Here is a 19,385-nt window from a genome sequence, read left to right on the forward strand (position 1 = left end):
GTTCGAGTCCCAATCCAGCACAAATTTTCATTGTCATTCCATTACACAGCTTATGGTTGTCCATATTCGTAATTGCAAATACACTTCATGTATTTCATAATGGCTGTAGTTGCCCCATTGCCCCATTGTAGTTGGTTACCAAGCCCCCACAGAACGTATCTCTGCCTACGTAGATCAACACCTTCAACCCATTACATGCAGTCTCCCATCCTTCATCAAAGACGCCAACCACTTTCTCGAACGCCTGGAATCCTTACCCAATCTATTACCCCCAGAAACCATCCTTGTAACCATTGATGCCACTTCCTTATACACAAATATTCCACACGTCCAGGGCCTCGCTGCGATGGAGCACTTCCTTTCACGCCGATCACCTGCCACCCTACCTAAAACCTCTTTCCTCATTACCTTAGCCAGCTTCATCCTGACCCACAACTTCTTCACTTTTGAAGGCCAGACATACCAACAATTAAAGGGAACAGCCATGGATACCAGGATGGACCCCTCGTATGCCAACCTATTCATGGGTCGCTTAGAGGAAGCCTTCTTGGTTACCCAGGCCTGCCAACCCAAAGTTTGGTACAGATTTATTGATGACATCTTCATGATCTGGACTCACAGTGAAGAAGAACTCCAGAATTTCCTCTCCAACCTCAACTCCTTTGGTTCCATCAGATTCACCTGGTCCTACTCCAAATCCCATGCCACTTTCCTTAATGTTGACCTCCATCTGTCCAATGGCCAGCTTCACACGTCCGTCCACATCAAACCCACCAACAAGCAACAGTACCTCCATTACGACAGCTGCCACCCATTCCACATCAAACGGTCCCTTCCCTACAGCCTAGGTCTTCGTGGCAAACGAATCTGCTCCAGTCCGGAATCCATGAACCATTACACCAACAACCTGAAAACAGCTTTCACATCCTGCAACTACCCTCACGACCTGGTACAGAAGCAAATAACCAGAGCCACTTCCTCATCCCCTCAAACCCAGAACCTCCCACAGAAGAACCACAAAAGTGCCCCACTTGTGACAGGATACTTTCCGGGACTGGATCAGACTCTGAATGTGGCTCTCCAGTAGGGATACGACTTCCTCAAATCCTGCCCTGAAATGAGATCCATCCTTCATGAAATCCTCCCCACTCCACCAAGAGTGTCTTTCCGCCATCCACCTAACCTTCGTAACCTCTTAGTTCATCCCTATGAAATCCCCAAACCACCTTCCTTACCCTCTGGCTCCTACCCTTGTAACCGCCCCCGGTGTAAAACCTGTCCAATGCACCCTCCCACCACCACCTACTCCAGTCCTGTAACCCGGAAGGTGTACACGATCAAAGGCAGAGCCACGTGTGAAAGCACCCACGTGATTTACCAACTGACCTGCCTACACTGTGAAGCTTTCTATGTGGGAATGACCAGCAACAAACTGTCCATTTGCATGAATGGACACAGGCAGACAGTGTTTGTTGGTAATGAGGATCACCCTGTGGCTAAACATGCCTTGGTGCACGGCCAGCACATCTTGGCACAGTGTTACACCGTCCAGGTTATCTGGATACTTCCCACTAACACCAACCTGTCAGAACTCCGGAGATGGGAACTTGCCCTTCAGTATATCCTCTCCTCTCGTTATCCGCCAGGCCTCAACCTCCGCTAATTTCAAGTTGCCGCCGCTCGTACCTCACCTGTCTTTCAACATCTTTGTCTCTGTACTTCCGCCTCGACTGACATCTCTGCCCAAACTCTTTGCCTTTACAAATGTCTGCTTGTGTCTGTGTATGTGCGGATGCATATGTGTGTGTGTGTGCGAGTGTGTACCTGTCCTTTTTTCCCCCGAAGGTAAGTCTTTCCGCTCTCGGGATTGGAATGACTCCTTACCCTCTCCCTTAAAACCCACATCCTTTCATCTTTCCCTCTCCTTCTCTCTTTCCTGACAAAGCAACCATTTTTTGCAAAAGCTTGAATTTTGTGTGTATGTATGTGTTTGTTTGTGTATCTATCGACCTGCCAGCGCCTTCGTATGGTAAGTCACATTATCTTTGTTTTTAGATATATATACAGTATGTGGCAGAGAAGCAGGCTGCTTTAGTTAGTCTCTAAAAGTGAAATAGCATTATTGGCAATACCAGATGTTTGTAATACATTTCAGGTAGATATGCCATTTGTTGAGATGGAGCACTGGGGCAGGGCTGAATGTGATGTGAAAGCCTTACACAACAAGGGTGACTGTGTTGCTGCCGCTAGATGGGAAAACCATTATCATTTCAACCGTAGACAGAACGGTCCTGTACCATTGACATATGAAGTCAGGTTATGGATGAAAAACTTTGTAGCAACAGGAAGTGCACTTAAGCTGAAATCACCTGGAAAGCCCAAAGTTGTCGCTCACAGGAATGAACAGAGGAGGTGAAAAATGTTGCAACACATAGTTCAAAGCGTTCTGTGGTACAAATTGAAGCAGTAGTGGAAATGTTCAGTCATAGTGTGCACAGGTTTTTACAGAATGATTTGAAGTTGCAGCTGCACAAGCGATAAAGTGATCATGAAAAGCAAACGACTCTGTCTGTTGTGGCTGTTGATTAAAACCAGGGGCAATGACAGCTTTTTAAATTTGTTATGTATGTGTGACAAGGCACATTTTCATCTCAGTGGTTATAATGACAAACAAAACTATCATTACTGGTGTGAGAATAATCCTCATAATTTCCATCAACATCCCAGAGAGTCACAGTGTGATGCACTGTCTCTTCAGCGAGCATAATTGGCCCTTTCTGTTTTGAGGATGGACATGGATGGGCAACCACAATCACATATCAGTGGTATGCTGCCATGGTTGATACACTTCTTGCACCTGAACTTGAACAGTTTCCTGCAATTGAGTAATGGTTTCAGCAAGATGGTGCTACATCACATTATGCTCATATTTCAATGGCAGCAGTGCACAGAGTGTTTGGCATCATTTCAAGGAATAAGGACATTCTGTGGCCTCCCAGTTTTCTTGACTTATCAGTCTGTGATTACTTCCTTTGGGGACTCCTGAAACACAAGTTGTATGCTTGAAGTAGCATGCAATTGCAAAACTGAAAGACACCATTCCCACAGAAATCAGAAACATTCCTAAACAGATGCTTGACCATGCCACAAACAACTTATGTCACAGATTATCTGAGCATCAAAGTAACAAAGTTGGCCACCTACAAGACATCATTTTTCAGACATGAAGAGTGTGTGAAATGGCAATATACATGGGTTTCATTGTTGTGGTTGAAAATGTTCAACAGTATAATCCTTGGCATATTTCAGAAATATCCAAATCAGCCTATATTTCTGCCACATTGTGTACAAGAAGAGTCTACAATGTAGTGAATACTGTAAATGTATAAACTTACCAACATGCTTAGAAAACTATTTTGAAATTACTGGCATAATGAATGAAAAACTAAAAGCTTCATGTGCATACAGGTCTCTAAGTGCTAATATTAAAACATTTCTGAAAAACTAGCAAAATTAATAGTGAAGTTTACAATGAGAGTTGTAATATGTGGAGACTATAACACAAACTGTCACTAATGACCTTATTATTGACTTCCTTCCTTCCTTTTACAGTGTAGAAATTGGTAAATAATCAAATCCAAAACAAGAATTAAAAGAACCTTTATTACACTTTAAAATGAAAATCATAATAGAGTGCCTGATCAAAGCCAGACCATTACTGACAACACTATCATCAATACTGAAAACAATGAATGTGAAGCAAAAGTTCTGCAAACAGCAGTCTCTGCGCATCATGTCTCTGCTATATCCACAAAATAGGAGCCCTAAACCAGAAATAAAGTAAGTCATTAGAGAAGTCAGGATTATCAATCTACAAAACATGAACATTTTTAAAAATAACATCTGGGAAAGAAGTTGGACTGAAACAGTGCAAGCACAAGGCACAGATGAGAAGCGTAATGCATATGTTAACACAATAATGCACAATTTTCATACAGTCTTCTCCAAAGTGACTGGTTGGAAAAAGAAGGATGCACACAGGCAATGGATTACCAAAGAAATAATCAAACTCAGACAGAGTGGGAATATAGAGACATATAAACAGAATCAGAAGACGTCAGACAATTAATAAGAGAAGCAAAGGCCAGTTCAAAGAAAATAGCCATAAAACAAACTCAAACCATGAAACTAAAACAACATGGGACATAATCAACAATGAAAGATACAGTGACAAGAATATAAATTACACGAATAGTACTAAAGTCAGTGATAACTGAGTACATGATAGTTACAGATGGAACAAAAATTGATAACATACTCAACAACTATTTCACTGATGCTGTACAAAATTTAAAGTATGAAAGAAACCATCATGAATTGGAGCAACATATAATGCTTGAGCAACCATCACACTCAATGTTCTGGCACCAGTGACAAACAGGAACTTACAGAAATAATTCAAAAACCAAAATCCATCCAAGAAATCTGCAGGAGATGATGAAACATGAAATTATGTAATAAAGCAAGTAGGTGAAGAAATAATTGAACTATTTTTGGATACCATACAGCAAACAACTCGTTTGGGGAGAGTATTTCCAGAAAAATTAAAAATAACAAAGAGGTACCAATATAAAAGAACGGCAATGAAGTGACCCAAATAACAGCAGACCAGTATCTTTAACATCTGATTTCTCAAAAATACTAGAGATGCTTATGTGCAGTAGGCTGAGTACATTTCTAGGCCAACACAGTGTTCTGATTCTGTCATAATGCAGTTTTCAAAAAGGAAACCCACAAAACAACTAGCTATGTCAAACCTAACCAGACCCGTTATACAATTGAGAAACTTGAAAAATGTGGCTTATGTGAAGAAGCAGAGTGATGGATGAAATCACATGATGGTAACAGAAAGCAGTATGTGACTATGGAGTCTGGATGTAAATCTGAAATCAAGACTATTAGGTACAGCATACCTCAAGGATCTGCATTATAGTGACTTTCGTTCAGTCTGTTCATGAAAAATATGGAAGTCAGTAAAAAGGAACAAAAGCTACTATATGCTGATGATATTACATTAGAAAACATATAAAAAACGTGGAAGCACTGGAAAGAAACATATTTATTTCAACAAATAAACAGTCCAGGTTTCATGCAGATAACATTGTGCTTCACATATTTATTAAAGCAGTTTACAGGACAAAATTCGTTTCATGGTGCAAAATGATTAAAGCACAACACACATACAGTTGACATTACAAAACTGGGTCCTAAGGCCCTCAAAGTAGACCCTGCAGTGTTCACCATATGATGCCAATGATGTGGTAGGTGCTGAATATCATCTGCACCACCATTTGCCATATCATGTCTGAACAGAGTAATCTGTTGTTGCACTGCACTGGCAATGTCTTCTCATGTTGCAAACCATCAATGGCATAGTGGTTCCTTTACCTGAGATCAAAGTCACATGGTGAAAGGTCAGGAAAGTACGGCAGGTGCTCCAAATTCTTCCCCTCCCAACATTACAGCTGCCGCTGTACACACTTATGTTCTGTGTGGTTTTGTGCTGACTGCATTTTCCACAAGATCTGGACATTTTCCTGAATGCCACATTATACCTGTCACACCAGAAAATCCTTGTAGTACACTGCACTTACTGTTCTGCCATGAGGAATTAAATGGTGCATAATGACACCCCTCATGTTGTGTACGACAATCACCATCAATTTCATGGTGTAAGGAGTCTGACGGAACTTCTTATGCCTTAGCAACCTGACATGTCACCACCCCATGGACTGATGTTTGGCTTCCAGTTTCTAAGATTCATCTCCTTCTCTTCTTCTTCAATTGGCACTCCATCCCAGGATGGGACTGGCCTCCTCAAAAATTTTCCACCATTCCTCACAGGACTTTGCAGTAGACCTCCAGTTACAGCAGCCAACTCTGGCAGTGTCTTCTCCAACCTCATCAGTCTGTCTCAACCTCTGTCATCCTCTTTCACTTTTTCCTCCAGATTCACTGCAGCAGGCTTTTATTGCAGTATCTGTATCATGGAGTCATATTATGTGTCCAGCTCATCTCAATCTACACAACTGTATGAACTTGACCACATCATCCTCCCTATGGCAGTCATAGAGCTCGTCATTTCTTTGCCTTCTCCAACTCCCATTCTCATAAACAGGTCCAAAGATTCTCCTCAATATACTTCTTTTGTGTGATCTCAGTCTACTTTCACCCTGCTTTGTAATTTTCCATGTTTCTGAACCATACATAAGTACTGGGTGTCTCAGCATTTTATAGAGTCGGCACTTAGTCTCTTACGATAGAAGCTTGGATTTAAAAAGTCGCAGCATTCCAAAGCAAATCAATTAGAAGCACTTATGTGCGCCATAATTTCAGCTTAAGTGCTGTCATTTGTTTCTACCTTTGCCCCCAGATAAGTGAAATATTCCACTCGCTCAAGGTCATCAAGGGCTACTGTGAGCTGTAAAGGTTGATTTGTGCCTCATCAGTTTTCAGGCCCACCTTCTCAGCCCTCAGTTTTACAGCTGAGAAGGGTTTTAGAGCCGAGAAGGCACTTTGTAGATCTCTAAATGTTCTATTCATTAGGTCCAAATCATCTGCATATCCTACAATTGTACAGACTTATAGGAGATAGTACCTCTTGTCTGAATACTCAGTTCACACACCACTTCTTCATGTGCCAAATTGAAAGCCCATCCCCTTATGGGAAACTGGGGTGATAGCCTAGTTTGCACTTGCGAAGTACACTGGGGATGCCTTAGGGTGACCTCTATCAAATGCACTAACTCCTCAGGCACCCAAAATTTCCACATTGCCTCATAAAGTTTAGCCCAATTTATTGTCACATACAGATTTGATATCAATGAAAAGATGGTGCACACCAAAATTAAATTCATTGGTCTTTTCTACTATTTGCCTCAGAGTAAATATCTGGTTCACAGTTGACTTTCCTGATCTGAATCCTCATTGATAACTTCCAATAATGTTTTCTGCTATAGGTGACAGTCTACTAGACAAGACATTTGACAATATTTTATATGCAATACTTAGGAGTGTTATGCATCTGTAGTTGCCGCATTTAGATATATCTCCTTTCTTGTGTATCAAACACACTATCACTAGATTCTATTCATCTGGCAACTCTTCCTTTTCCCAGATAAGGCGCAAAACCTTGTATATCCTTCAATTTAACTCAACTCTTCCAGCTTTCAATAGTTCTGATGTTATACAGGGTGATTCTAAAGTCACTATACATTTTGTATTTAAACAAATTTTATTAACCAATATGTAATGGCATTGCACCTTATGTTACAATAGGACATAATTTCAGTACATTTCAATGTGACCATCTTGTATGTCTAGGCACACCCCCCAGCGCTCCACTGTAGACCGAAAAACCTGCCCAAGCATATCTGGTGTAATCTCAGCAGCTGCAGCTCGAATCTGCTGTGTTAAGTGTTCAGTGCTGCGGATGTTCACCTGGTATACCTTAGACTTGATAAACCTCCACGCATAAAAGTCTAACAGTGTCAAGTCAGGAGAGTGGGGTGGGTGCCCACATCCGTGGAGAGGCACGACTAATCCATCTGCCGGGAAATGCTTGATTCAGATAATCCTGAACTACGAGGGCAAAATGTGGTGGTGCAACATCCTGCTGAAAAACAACAGTATCCATAATACCATCAGATATCAGTTGGGGCTCCAAAAACTGTTCCAACATATCTAGGTATGTGGTTCCAGTAACGGTTTGTTCTGCGAAGAAGAAGAAGGGCCCGTGCACTGTTGACCTCGTTATCCCTAACCACATGTTCACTTTTGCTGTGTCCCGTTGCCACTCCTGCAGCACACTTGGTTGTTTGTCTGCCCAGACCCTGCAGTTGTGTCTGTTCATGTGTCCACAGGCATGAAATGTAGTTTCATCACTGAACAAGACATTTTGCATCAAATTATCATTTTCCACAGCTTGTAGCAAGTCATGACACATAGCTTGTCTGGCTGCGTAGTCCTCTACTTCAGGCTTATGTACAACCTGGATATGGTACACACGTTTGTGCAGCTTGTAACAAAGAACTCTACATACTGTGATCTGAGCAATACCAAGCTCCCTACTAAGCCTCCTGGTAGATGCAGAAGGGCTACATGTGATCGCATCCTGCACACTTTGTACAATGTCTGGCATTATGGCTGGCCTCCCTGGATGCTCTTCATCTGCAACACTACCAGTTCGCTGGAATTTATTGACGAGGGTCTTGATAGCAAGGCTGGTGGGGCCTGTTTTCTGGAATTGATGGGCAAAGTTTGTCCACACCTGTTCATATGTCATTCCACGAAGACGAGCGGAAACAACAGTGATTCGTTCTTCTTCGGTTAGCATTCTGCCGTACCTGCAAGAAACAAATATTCCATTACTATATCACTGAAATGTATAGTGACTTTAGAATCACCCTTATTATTGGTCCGTGGTGTTTTATTGCTCTTCAGTCAGGATATTGCTTTGTCTACCTCTCCTTGAGAGAGGAAGGCCTCATCATCTGCTTCTGGGTGAATTATGATCTCTTCAACACGGGGCTCTGCAGCATCCAACAGTTCACTAAATATTCTACCCAATGTTCCAATATCTCTTGGTCATCAGTTAGTAACTCCCCATTTTTACTTTTACATATATTAATACGTGGCTTAAATGTTCTTCTTTTGCTATAAATTTTTTGGTAGGATTCGTTTTTTCAGTCATTTACAATTCCTCAATCTGCTTTCTTCCCCGTTCCCTTTTCTTCTTCCGATGCAGTTTCTTCTGTTCTTTCCTTTTATTTTGATAATTTTGTACCGCTAAACGTGTATACGATTTATTAAGTGTTTTCCTGTAAGCCTAATTTTTCTTGTGACTTACTCTCTTACAATCTTCATCGAACCAGGTATTCCTTGGTTGTTTTCCTTCTTTCCTTAGAACTTCTTGTACTGTCTTAATGACTGTGTTCCTGCAAGCACTCGATTCCTGATGCAGTGTCAGTTACACTAGGAGAGTATAGTGCAAGCTTCTCAGTAATCTTCCCAGAGTACGTTTTAGCAATCTCTTAATTTTTTAGCTTTAATACCATATGCTCTCTTTGAGATGCTCCTTTCATTTTTCTTGCTTTAGACAATCGAGCTCTTAGTTTTGCAATTACAAGGTGGTGGTCTGAATCCACATTAACTCCTCTGTAGATACATACATCTAATAAGTTTGAGAAATGACTGCCATCAACAATTACACGATCATTCTGGTTGGTCCAAACTTCAACAGTATCAATTATTCATGACAGGAAGTGGTCACTATCCTTTGGCCAGTGTGCTATGCGGTTGGAGCATATTACATATTACATCCAGTGCTGAACTTCCATCAGTTCATGCAGTACCCACTGCAATGTGATTTTTCGCAGCAGCGGCTCTCTCCAATGCATCCTATGGATTGCACGTTTCTTGATGCCACTTGCCTCTCTAACTCCAGTAGCATCCATTGTCTGTCTTCCTCCAGAAGCTGCTCAACGACAACATCTTGCCAAACTGGTCCACACTCTGACAGGGTGTCACAAATGTTGCTGATCACTGGTTGCCACACATTATTGTTGAAACTTTCCCAACCATCATCCTACTGTTCAGTGTGGGAGGGCATTATTCCCATGGGCTTCCACCAATTTACTGTGACATTCTCTCATATTTCTCCTTCAGAAAAAGGCAATTTTGATGTATGCATACTGCTCAACATGAATTACTTCCATCTCACACAATTCTCACCATACAGCTGATTTTGCAGCACACTCTGTACTACTACCAGCAATCACAGAGCCATTTGCTATTGTGAGAACACACTATGCCTCCACACAGGCTCACCCATAGGTAAAGCAGGTGGCTGACTTCCTGTTAGTGGTAGAATACTAGGGAAATGCAAACAGCCTACAAGGACATTGCTTACAAATCACTAATGTGACCAATCCTAGTATATTGCTCAAGTGTGTGAGACCAGTACCAAATAGAGCTAACAGGATATTGAATGCATGCAGAGAAAGGCAGCTCAAACGGTCATAGGTTTGTTTGACAAATGGGATAGTCTCACAGAGATTGTGAAGAAACTGAACTAGTGGACACCTGAAGATAAACAAAAACCATCCTGAGAAAGCATATTTACGGAGTTTGAAGAACTGGCTTTAAATCATGAGTGTAGGAACATACTACAACCGCCTATGTATCAATCCCGTAGGGCCCATGAGGATAGGATCAGATTAATTACAGTGCACACAGAGGCATTTAAACAGTCACTCTTCCTGTGCTCCATATGTGAATGGAAAGGGAAGAAGCCCTAAACTGATGCAATGGAGAGAACCCCGTCATGCACTCCAGTGGTTTACAACTGCCTTCCATAATCTAAAAATATTGACATTTCTATGCACTTATAGCCTGTAAAACAATACTTTCATCAGTCAAAGGCAACACACTGCTAGGAGAAAATGCATATGTTTATTTATAAGACACAAGAAAACAAGGTCAGCTGAGAAGTATACCATACAGGCTGACAGCTGTTGAAAAAGAGCCTTGATATTCAAATGTACAACTGGCAAAGTGTTTTCCTAGGAGTCTAAAGGACAATATGAGTGAAAGACATTTCACAAACATCTTAAGGATTATTCAATAGAAAAATAATTTGATAGTATAGAGTAGTAGTCCTAATGTGTAAATAAGAAGGGATGTTTTTATAACATGTATACTGTATTGTCATCACCCAAATATACTGTATGCATCAAATGTTTTTGTTATGTCCTTCCTGTAGTCATCAGAGTTAAAGAGTGTGCAAATAACTTGAAGACCTAAATATAAGTTGTGAAAAATGTATGAAACATTACTATTACATTTGCTAATTTGATGTTGTACATTGTAATATGTATATTAAACAATTTAAGGCATTATATTAAGTTGACATGTCCTATATTACAAGTACACACCTTGTACAAAACATAACCAAATGGAAACAAATAAAAATCAATTAATTGGTCGCTTGATGAGTTTGCCACATTATAGTGTAAATGGTTATCACTGTCCAGAGCACTGGAATGGACACAGAAGAATGCAGGTAATTCAAAAGTGTGTTTCAATGACAAGGCATGGAATATACATAGAAGGTAGTTATAAAGCTACTATTCTACCAAAATTCTCTTCTTCATTAATAAATTACAAAAAAATGGTATCTGTTAGCTTTAACTTGCTGTGCTTCTGTGACTAAACATAAAAAAGTGACAAAAAAGATGGCAACAATAAAAAAAGCAATGTAAGTTCTATGGCACGCTGTTCGTAAAGTGTACCTCAGACCATGGTCCAGAGTTCCAGATGGGGCACTCCTCGCTGTTACATGGTTGGCTGTGGTGAGGTCTCAGAACTGGACACTGTGAATCGGGAACCTGCAATAACAATCACTAAACTTTTATGTATAGTACTTACGTCTGTCACTTACATTTGCAAAAAATTTACACAAATCACGGGACTGTCATTTCATGTTTCATGCTTTATTATAAAGAACAGTAAATGATAAAGAGTTCCAAGTGAAGAAGTGGAACAGTTACAGCATTAGGTTGTTAGGTTCTAATTTAGGCTCAAATCCATGCTTATGTAAGGTGAACAGATGTCCTGCATTAGCAAAGACAGACCTCCCCCCTTTTTCTTTCTTTTTAAAAGGTTAAAGCAAATGCCAAAATGTCCCTTTTCCTGCGGCGATGACTTATATCGGCATAAAATGTTGTCAATTAAAAATTCCCTGTTTTGCATCAGTTTCATGAAAAAGTTAAAGGTACTAACAACTGACAAAGCAATGTACTTTTTTATATTATGGGTCTACTAATCATACACACCTGAAACCGAGTGGAAACTTTGCTTGGAAAAGTACACCGTACAGTTGTGAATGGCAACTGAACTGTGTCGGTAATCGAGAAACAAACAGTTATCACTCATGTTTTGATGCACATGCTGCTAACTATAACAAAAACTGTAAATACATATGCTTCAGTGTGACTCAAAAGAAATTCATTACAATTGAAATTCATTACAGTTGTAACTTCGGTAAAAGCCAGCACTGTGTTCTGCATTCATGACATAATAAAATATGGTGAACTTTTGTAAACTGCGAGTGCTAAAACACTTGAAATTAATAACACACTACTGCTGAAAAAGAAGTGTTTTTTAATAGTGACCTACAAAAGGTATACCCATATATTAAAAGCAATTAATGATTCAAATGTTCGATGCAATAAGCGTGCATCTTCTTTCGTTATAAGCCATGGAGGGAGACTGGATACATCACAACACATAACCAGTGAAAAACATACAGAATGGTGCATGCAAATGCTTCCTCTAGCATTGCACCAACTAATTTTTCTAAAAGTTAAAATTTTGTTGTTTGTTGTTAAAGATATGAAATTAGAAGCTGTTGAAGGAGTCACTTACCATTCTGCTGACACAACCAATCTTTCAAATCAATGGACTGTACTGCTAAATTTATTCAATGTCCCTTTGAACCAAAATTTACTTGTGGTCTTATCAAAACCAAGGCATGTCTATTAAAACTTTTAAACGAATATGCAATTTCTCAACCTGAATCTAATTTTATTTCAATAATGACAGATGCATCAAACCATAAGGACATAAAAATATTTCCATTGCTTGTTGGATACTTTAATTCTACTGAACGGAATCAAGTTAAAATATTGGATCTTATATCTTTGCCTGGAAAAACTTAAGAAATCATTGCTACATTTTGAGAGTGTCTGAAAAATATAACCTAAAAAAAAAAAAAAATCACCCTTTGTGCAGGAAATGTGAAATACAATTTTGGAAGTGTATCTAGAAAGGTCACTAACAATGTCTTCCCAAAACTGAAAGGAAATTTAGGTCATAACTTACTTGAGGGTTGGATGTTCTGCTCGTTTAATCTGCAATACTATCCAGATGGCTGCTGATGTCCTTTCTACTGATATTAAAGGCAATGTTTCTAAAATATATTTTTGTTTCTATGTGTATACTGTAAGGGTTGAAAATTTTAGATAATTTTGTAAATTTGTAGACCAGTAGTACAAAAAATTTTAGGCTATAATTGTTGGAATTGTGTGAACAATATATTTCGTGTGTGTCGGCGCAAAGTGCACTGTGTAAAATAGACCTCTTTAGCATTGTCTAACACACTTTGTGTGCGCTAATTATTCTGTTGTGTTCGCTGTAAATTTTTTTGTTCTTGAATGTGCAAATATAGTTATTAGTAAAATGTCCTTTTTTCTCCTTAATACTTATTCAGCTGCGCAAATTCCAATAGGTTATGGGCCCAGGCTCCATTTGGAATAAGTATATCAATAAAATAGTAGGGAGAAAGTTCCAATTTACGTGAAGTGTGAGTTATCCTTACAAGACGATCGCAATTTTTTTCCGCATTATTTTTCGGTGTTCTTTACAGCAATAAAAAGCAAGTTACCGTTAAGAATGAGTGTGACACAAATTCCACAGATTGAAAGACTTATAGGTCGCGAAAACTTTGCAACCTGGAAGTTCGCAGTAGAAGCGAATTTTCGTTTAGACGACCTATGAGACGTGGTAAATGGGACAATGAAATCCTCAGATCAGAATTATTCAAATAAAGATAGGAAAGCAAAATCAAAATTGATATTACTGATTGATTCGGTGAATTGTGTTCACGTTGAAAAAGCTGCTACAGCGAAAGAAGTCTGGGACAATTTACGAAGTGCATTCGAGGATGGTGGTCTTACGAGAAAAGTAGGATTATTACGCGAGCTAATTGCCACTCGTCTGGACAAATGTAAGAGTGTAGACGAATACGTTAACAAAATAATAACCACGTCAAATTGACTGAGAAACATCAGATTCGAGATCGCTGACGAATGGATAGGAACATTGCTGTTGGCAAGACTGCCCGAAAGGTATGCACCTATGATTATGGGACTTGAAAGCTCGGGTATACCAATCACAGGCGACAGTGTTAAGGTGAAAATCCTGCAGGACGTAAAGAGTGCTCCAAGCTGTTGTACATTGGAGAAGGAAGGTGCGTCTGCTCTCTACTCAAAAAACAAAACACAGAAACCGGTGAGGTGCTATAAATGTCAGAAGATGGGACATATTGCGTCTCAGTGCAAAGAAAAAGTAAGCCCAAGATCAGACACTCAGCGAAAGAGGTATGTTACTGATAGCCCAGAGAGAAGGACCAATAACAAAGGTAAGGCACTCTCATGTTTTTATTCTTTTGGTGGGATGAGTAATCGTGATATGGAATGGATTTTAGACTCAGGTGCATCTGTGCATATTGTTAAAGATAAATCACTTCTTTATGACATCAAAGATAAGACTCATATGGGAATATCTACTGTTGATGGCAACAAGCTCCAGTGTCACCTGGCTTGGAAACTAGATCTACATGTAAGTGTAAATGGTGAATCAGATATGGTTACAGCACACAATGTTCATTATGTGCAAAATGTGGCAACTAACCGGCTGTCTGTAGGGGAAATTGTCAAGAAAGGAAATACAGTCACTTTTGACATGCAGGGTGCAAGAGTAATCAGTGAAAGTGGTGAAGTTACAGCTACAGCAAGTAACGAAAGGGGTATTTTTAAGTTGGATACCATTGACAGTAAACATAAAAATGTTAGTGATTCAGTATATTCAGCAGAAGGTTTTTTATGGCACCGGAGGCTTGGACATCTAAATAGAAAGAGTATGTCTATAATAAAGGATATGGTAAAGGGAATACAGAATTTTAGTGTGTCCAAGGATCCTTGTGAGACATGTATAAAGGGAAAACAAGCAAGGTTACCCTTCAAGACTAGTAAGAGTAAATCCACAGAAGTCTTACAGTTAATCCACGCAGATGTATGTGGCCCGATGGAGTGTGAATCCATAGGTGGGAGTAATTATTTTCTTACGTTTATTGATGATTACTCACGATATACTCATGTTTATTTTCTTAGTTCTAAAGACCAAGTGAGAGATATCTTTGAGGAATATTGCAATATGGTTGAAAGGTGGATGGGAAAGAAGATCAAGATCATCAGGTCTGATAATGGGAGAGAATATATTAACCATAAATTGAAGAAACTTCTGGCAGAAAAGGGAATCAGGCATCAAACTACCATGAGGTACAGCCCATCTCAAAATGGGGTTGCTGAGAGGGCTAATAGGACCATTGTTGAGAAAGCAAGGAGCATGATGACTGACGCTGAATTATCCAAAGATTTTTGGGCAGAGGCAGTGTCAACAGCTGTATATTTGAACAATAGATCACCTACAAAAGCATTAAAAAATAGAACCCCTTATGAGATATGGATAGGAAAGAAACCTGATCTAAGCAATATAAGGGTTTTTGGGTGTGATGCAATGGCACATATTCCAAAACAGCTAAGAGGAAAATGGGATCCAAAAGCTAAAAAGTATATTTTTGTAGGCTATTGTGAAAATTCAAAGGGCTACCGATTAATGGATCCATTGACTAAAAAGATTGTCACAAGTAGAGATGTAATATTCTTTGAAAATAGAAAGGACTCAAAAGAGAGCAAAACCACTAAGTCAACTGCACCTAGTTCAGAAGGTGAAACCTTGTGTGAGGAAATAGGAAGTGAAGAAGAGGAAGACGACAGCCAAGGACAAATGGATACAATTTATGATGACAATGAGTTAGAGGATGAAAAAAAATGAAGAAAACAATGTAAGGCGTTCTTCTCGTATACCAAAACCGAAGGAATATCCGGATTTTGAGATGTATACAGCATAGTCTTTTAATGATGAGCCAAGAACAGCAGAAGAAGCAATGAGTGGCCCAAACTCTCAAGAATGGAAAGAAGCCATGAAGAGAGAATTAGAATCTTTATATCAGAACGAAACCTTTCAATGGGTAGATATGCCAGGAGATAAGAAACCACTGCAGGCAAGATGGGTATTCAATTTGAAGAACCCTGAAAGCTCATCACCAAAATACAAAGCAAGACTTGTGGTAAAAGGATATTCACAAAAACAAGGGGTAGATTACGAAGAAACTTTTTCACCTGTAGTCAAGTATGCATCATTGAGATATCTTTTAGCCTTGGCAGTAAAACGAAATTTAATAATTCATCATATGGATGTTAAAACGGCCTATTTAAATGGGAAATTGGAGGAGGAGATATATGTCATTCCACCAAGGGAAGCCATAAAAACCAGATCAGAAAGTAAAAAGATTTGGCGTTTGAGAAAAAATATTTATGGATTTAAACAAAGTGGACGTTGCTGGAATCGATGTCTACATGAAACTCTAATAAATATGAATATTAAGCAATCCAAGGCAGATCCCAGCATTTACTATAAAGGGAGAAAAGAAGAAATAATAATAATAGCGATATGGGTGGACGATTTCTTTATCCTGACTGAAAGTGAAGGCCAAATGAGAATTTTCAAGAAACAGCTGCAAACCAAGTTTAAGGTGCATGATTTGGGAGAAGTCAAACGTTATTTAGGTATGCAGATTACTAAGGATGAAGAAAGACAAGAATTGAGCATAAGTCAATCATCATACACGGAAAAAATATTAAAGAAATTTGGCATGAGTGATTGCAAACCCATAAGTACTCCAATGGAAGTAGGAGTGAAGTTAAGTGTAAATGAGACTGATATGGAATGTGACAAGAATGTTCCTTATTCAGAAGCAGTAGGGAGTCTGTTATATTTGTCTCAAACGTCACGACCCGACATTGCTTTTGCCACCAATGCAGTGAGCAGATATTGCAGAGACCCAAAGGAAAAGCACTGGAAAGCTGTAAAGAGGATATTCCGATACCTAAGAGGAACCTCAAACTATGAGTTAAAATACCATAGAGATGGTAACGCAAAACTAGAGGGATATAGCGATGCGGACTGGGGGAATGAATTGGGAGACAGATACTCCACCACTGGCTGCTATTTTAAATTAATGGGGGGCCTCGCATCATGGTCCTGTCAAAAGCAAAAAACTGTTGCATTGAGCATTGTAGAGGCCGAGTATATGGCACTATCTTACACCACACAGGAAGCATTATGGCTACGAACATTAATAAGTGAAATAGAACCCAATTTAATTGAGGAACCTACAACCACCTTCTGTGACAATAAGGGAGCCATAAACCTAGTTAAACATGATGTTACTAGTGCTAGGACAAATCATATTGATATACGGCACCATTTCATTCGGGACCACATAGAGCAACAGAACATTGCCGTGGACTATCTGTGCACAGAAGACATGTTAGCTGACCTTCTGACCAAACCCTTGGAAAGGGAGAAGTTTGAGAAGATTGTGGGACTATTTGGTTTATCTTGTGGAAGCAACACACAAAATATAAGTTCAAGGAAGGATGTTGGAATTGTGTGAACAATATATTTCGTGTGTGTCGGCGCAAAGTGCACTGTGTAAAGTAGACCTCCTTGGCATTGTCTAACACTCTTTGTGTGCACTAATTATTCTGTTGTGTTAGCTGTAAATTTTTTTGTTCTTGAATGTGCAAATATAGTTATTAGTAAAATGTCCTTTTTTTCTCCTTAGTACTTATTCAGCTGCGCAAATTCCAATAATAATGAAACAAGGTGGCTTACTTTACTCTCTGCAGTCAAACGTCTTCTGTTTATGATTGTGCCTCTAAAATAATATTTTGAATTTTAAAATAAACATTCACTCGCCATCACGTTATTTTTTGAAAATCCTTTACCAGCAGCTTGGCTAGACCATCTTCACAACCAAGCCTCAACTTTTCACGCTACAATTCAAAGAGTAGTGGGTGAAAAAATTACAGCTTTTGAAGTAATTTCTGTGTTAAATAATTTAAAAGCTAATTTAGTTTCCAAGGGTGTGGGTTTTTCATTACGTTACCTGTCACATCAATTCTTGGTAACCTGGAAAATGAGGGTATATTACCAGAGATTCCAAATTTGAACAGTAATGTCCACACATTTTATCAAGTTGCAGCTGAATATTTAAATAAGTGACTTGAACCCACTGAGAATTGGAAGGACTGCAGTTAGCAGTAAGCCGGAGTACTCCAATGGAAGGATATACAAAAGACTGAAGATTTCCTTCACAAAATGGCTCCTTCAGCTATAACAGATGATTCTAAAAATGGGAACTGGAAGAAACATCACCTAGTGTCTATTGAGTAGAAATTATTTCACACTGTAATATGAACAATGTGCATCATGCTAATTTTCTTAAAAACTTTAAATCAGGCAGTGGATCGTATCTGACGTTTAACTACATGATTATAATACCTCAAAGTGCATCCTCCTGTGCTCGTTCTTTACAGACATTTCAGTGAATGTTTCCCTTCTTCTCTTCCTTGGAATATCACATATGCTTTCAAAACGCACCACATTTTCTCAACGTCACTGTATCTCTTAGTGGGCAGGTTTTCTTTCAAGTCTGCCACTTTTTTCCTACATAATGTCTAAGGATTTTGACAGCACAATGTTAAAAGTAACATCTGTCAGTGAAAGCAGTTCTTCAAACACTCACAAAAGGAAGTTAAATTGAAAATCTTGTAACATCATGAGAAATTCATGTGCTTCATTAATAGCATTTGTGTCCCAGTTTTGTAATTCTCCAAAATCTTCAAGTTCGTCTCCATGATCTTCCACAGTTTTTACCAAGCCCCTTGATCTTGTTGGTGCAAGTTTTGGAAATCTCTCCTTCGCTGTTGTATCCAGTAACTTTTTTTTTTGAGGAATGTACAAAAATGTCACAAAACCACTAATATTAGCAAAAAAACCACTCTACTTATACTCGCACACAATACTGCCTCTGATAAAATCAAATTCGACTTGTAGGTGTTAATACAAATATATATGGCATGTGGGATTGTTTCTCTACATTTTGGTTGACACCATTTGAATGTCCCCCTGTGACAGTTGCCCTATCGTACATCTGCGTGACCAACTTATTTTTGAATTCATTCTTCAGTATGGTCTACTGCAATCTTAGCTGTGGCCTCTGTCAATCTATCACTGCTAACATCACTAAACTCTACAAATCTTTCAGAAATCTGTCCTTTGTATATGTATCTAAATAAAGTTGATAATTACGAAAGAATTGTGACATCTCATGTTTCATATAGTACTAAAGAGAAATTAAGTGAACTCTATTTTCTTTTTATGGATAAGATTTCCATTAATCTTCAAGTGATTTGTACAGATGATCTTGGATTCTTGGCCACCGGCCATCGCAAGTTCTCTCTCCTTTCTTGTGCTGACTCACACAGAAGATGTCACAAGAGTTTCTTTCCGATCAGTGTGTCATGCAGCACTGAATTTTCGATTTTTCAGCTTGGTTCTGCATGCAAGCCAGATCT

The 19,385-nt window shown here is 39.1% G+C and overlaps 1 protein-coding gene across 1 annotated transcript in view; it reads right to left on the minus strand.

Annotated features, from left to right (window-relative positions):
* LOC126262931 (protein madd-4-like) overlaps positions 1-19,385 on the minus strand; it is a 469,727-nt gene that overhangs the window by 254,412 nt on the left and 195,930 nt on the right. Inside the window, exon 7 of the mRNA XM_049959860.1 lies at positions 11,352-11,447. Coding sequence (XP_049815817.1) covers positions 11,352-11,447 — 96 coding nt within the window. The remainder of the gene's footprint in view (positions 1-11,351; positions 11,448-19,385) is intronic.

This window comes from Schistocerca nitens, chromosome 6 (genome assembly GCF_023898315.1).
Source record: "Schistocerca nitens isolate TAMUIC-IGC-003100 chromosome 6, iqSchNite1.1, whole genome shotgun sequence".
Taxonomy (NCBI): Eukaryota; Metazoa; Arthropoda; class Insecta; order Orthoptera; family Acrididae; genus Schistocerca; species Schistocerca nitens.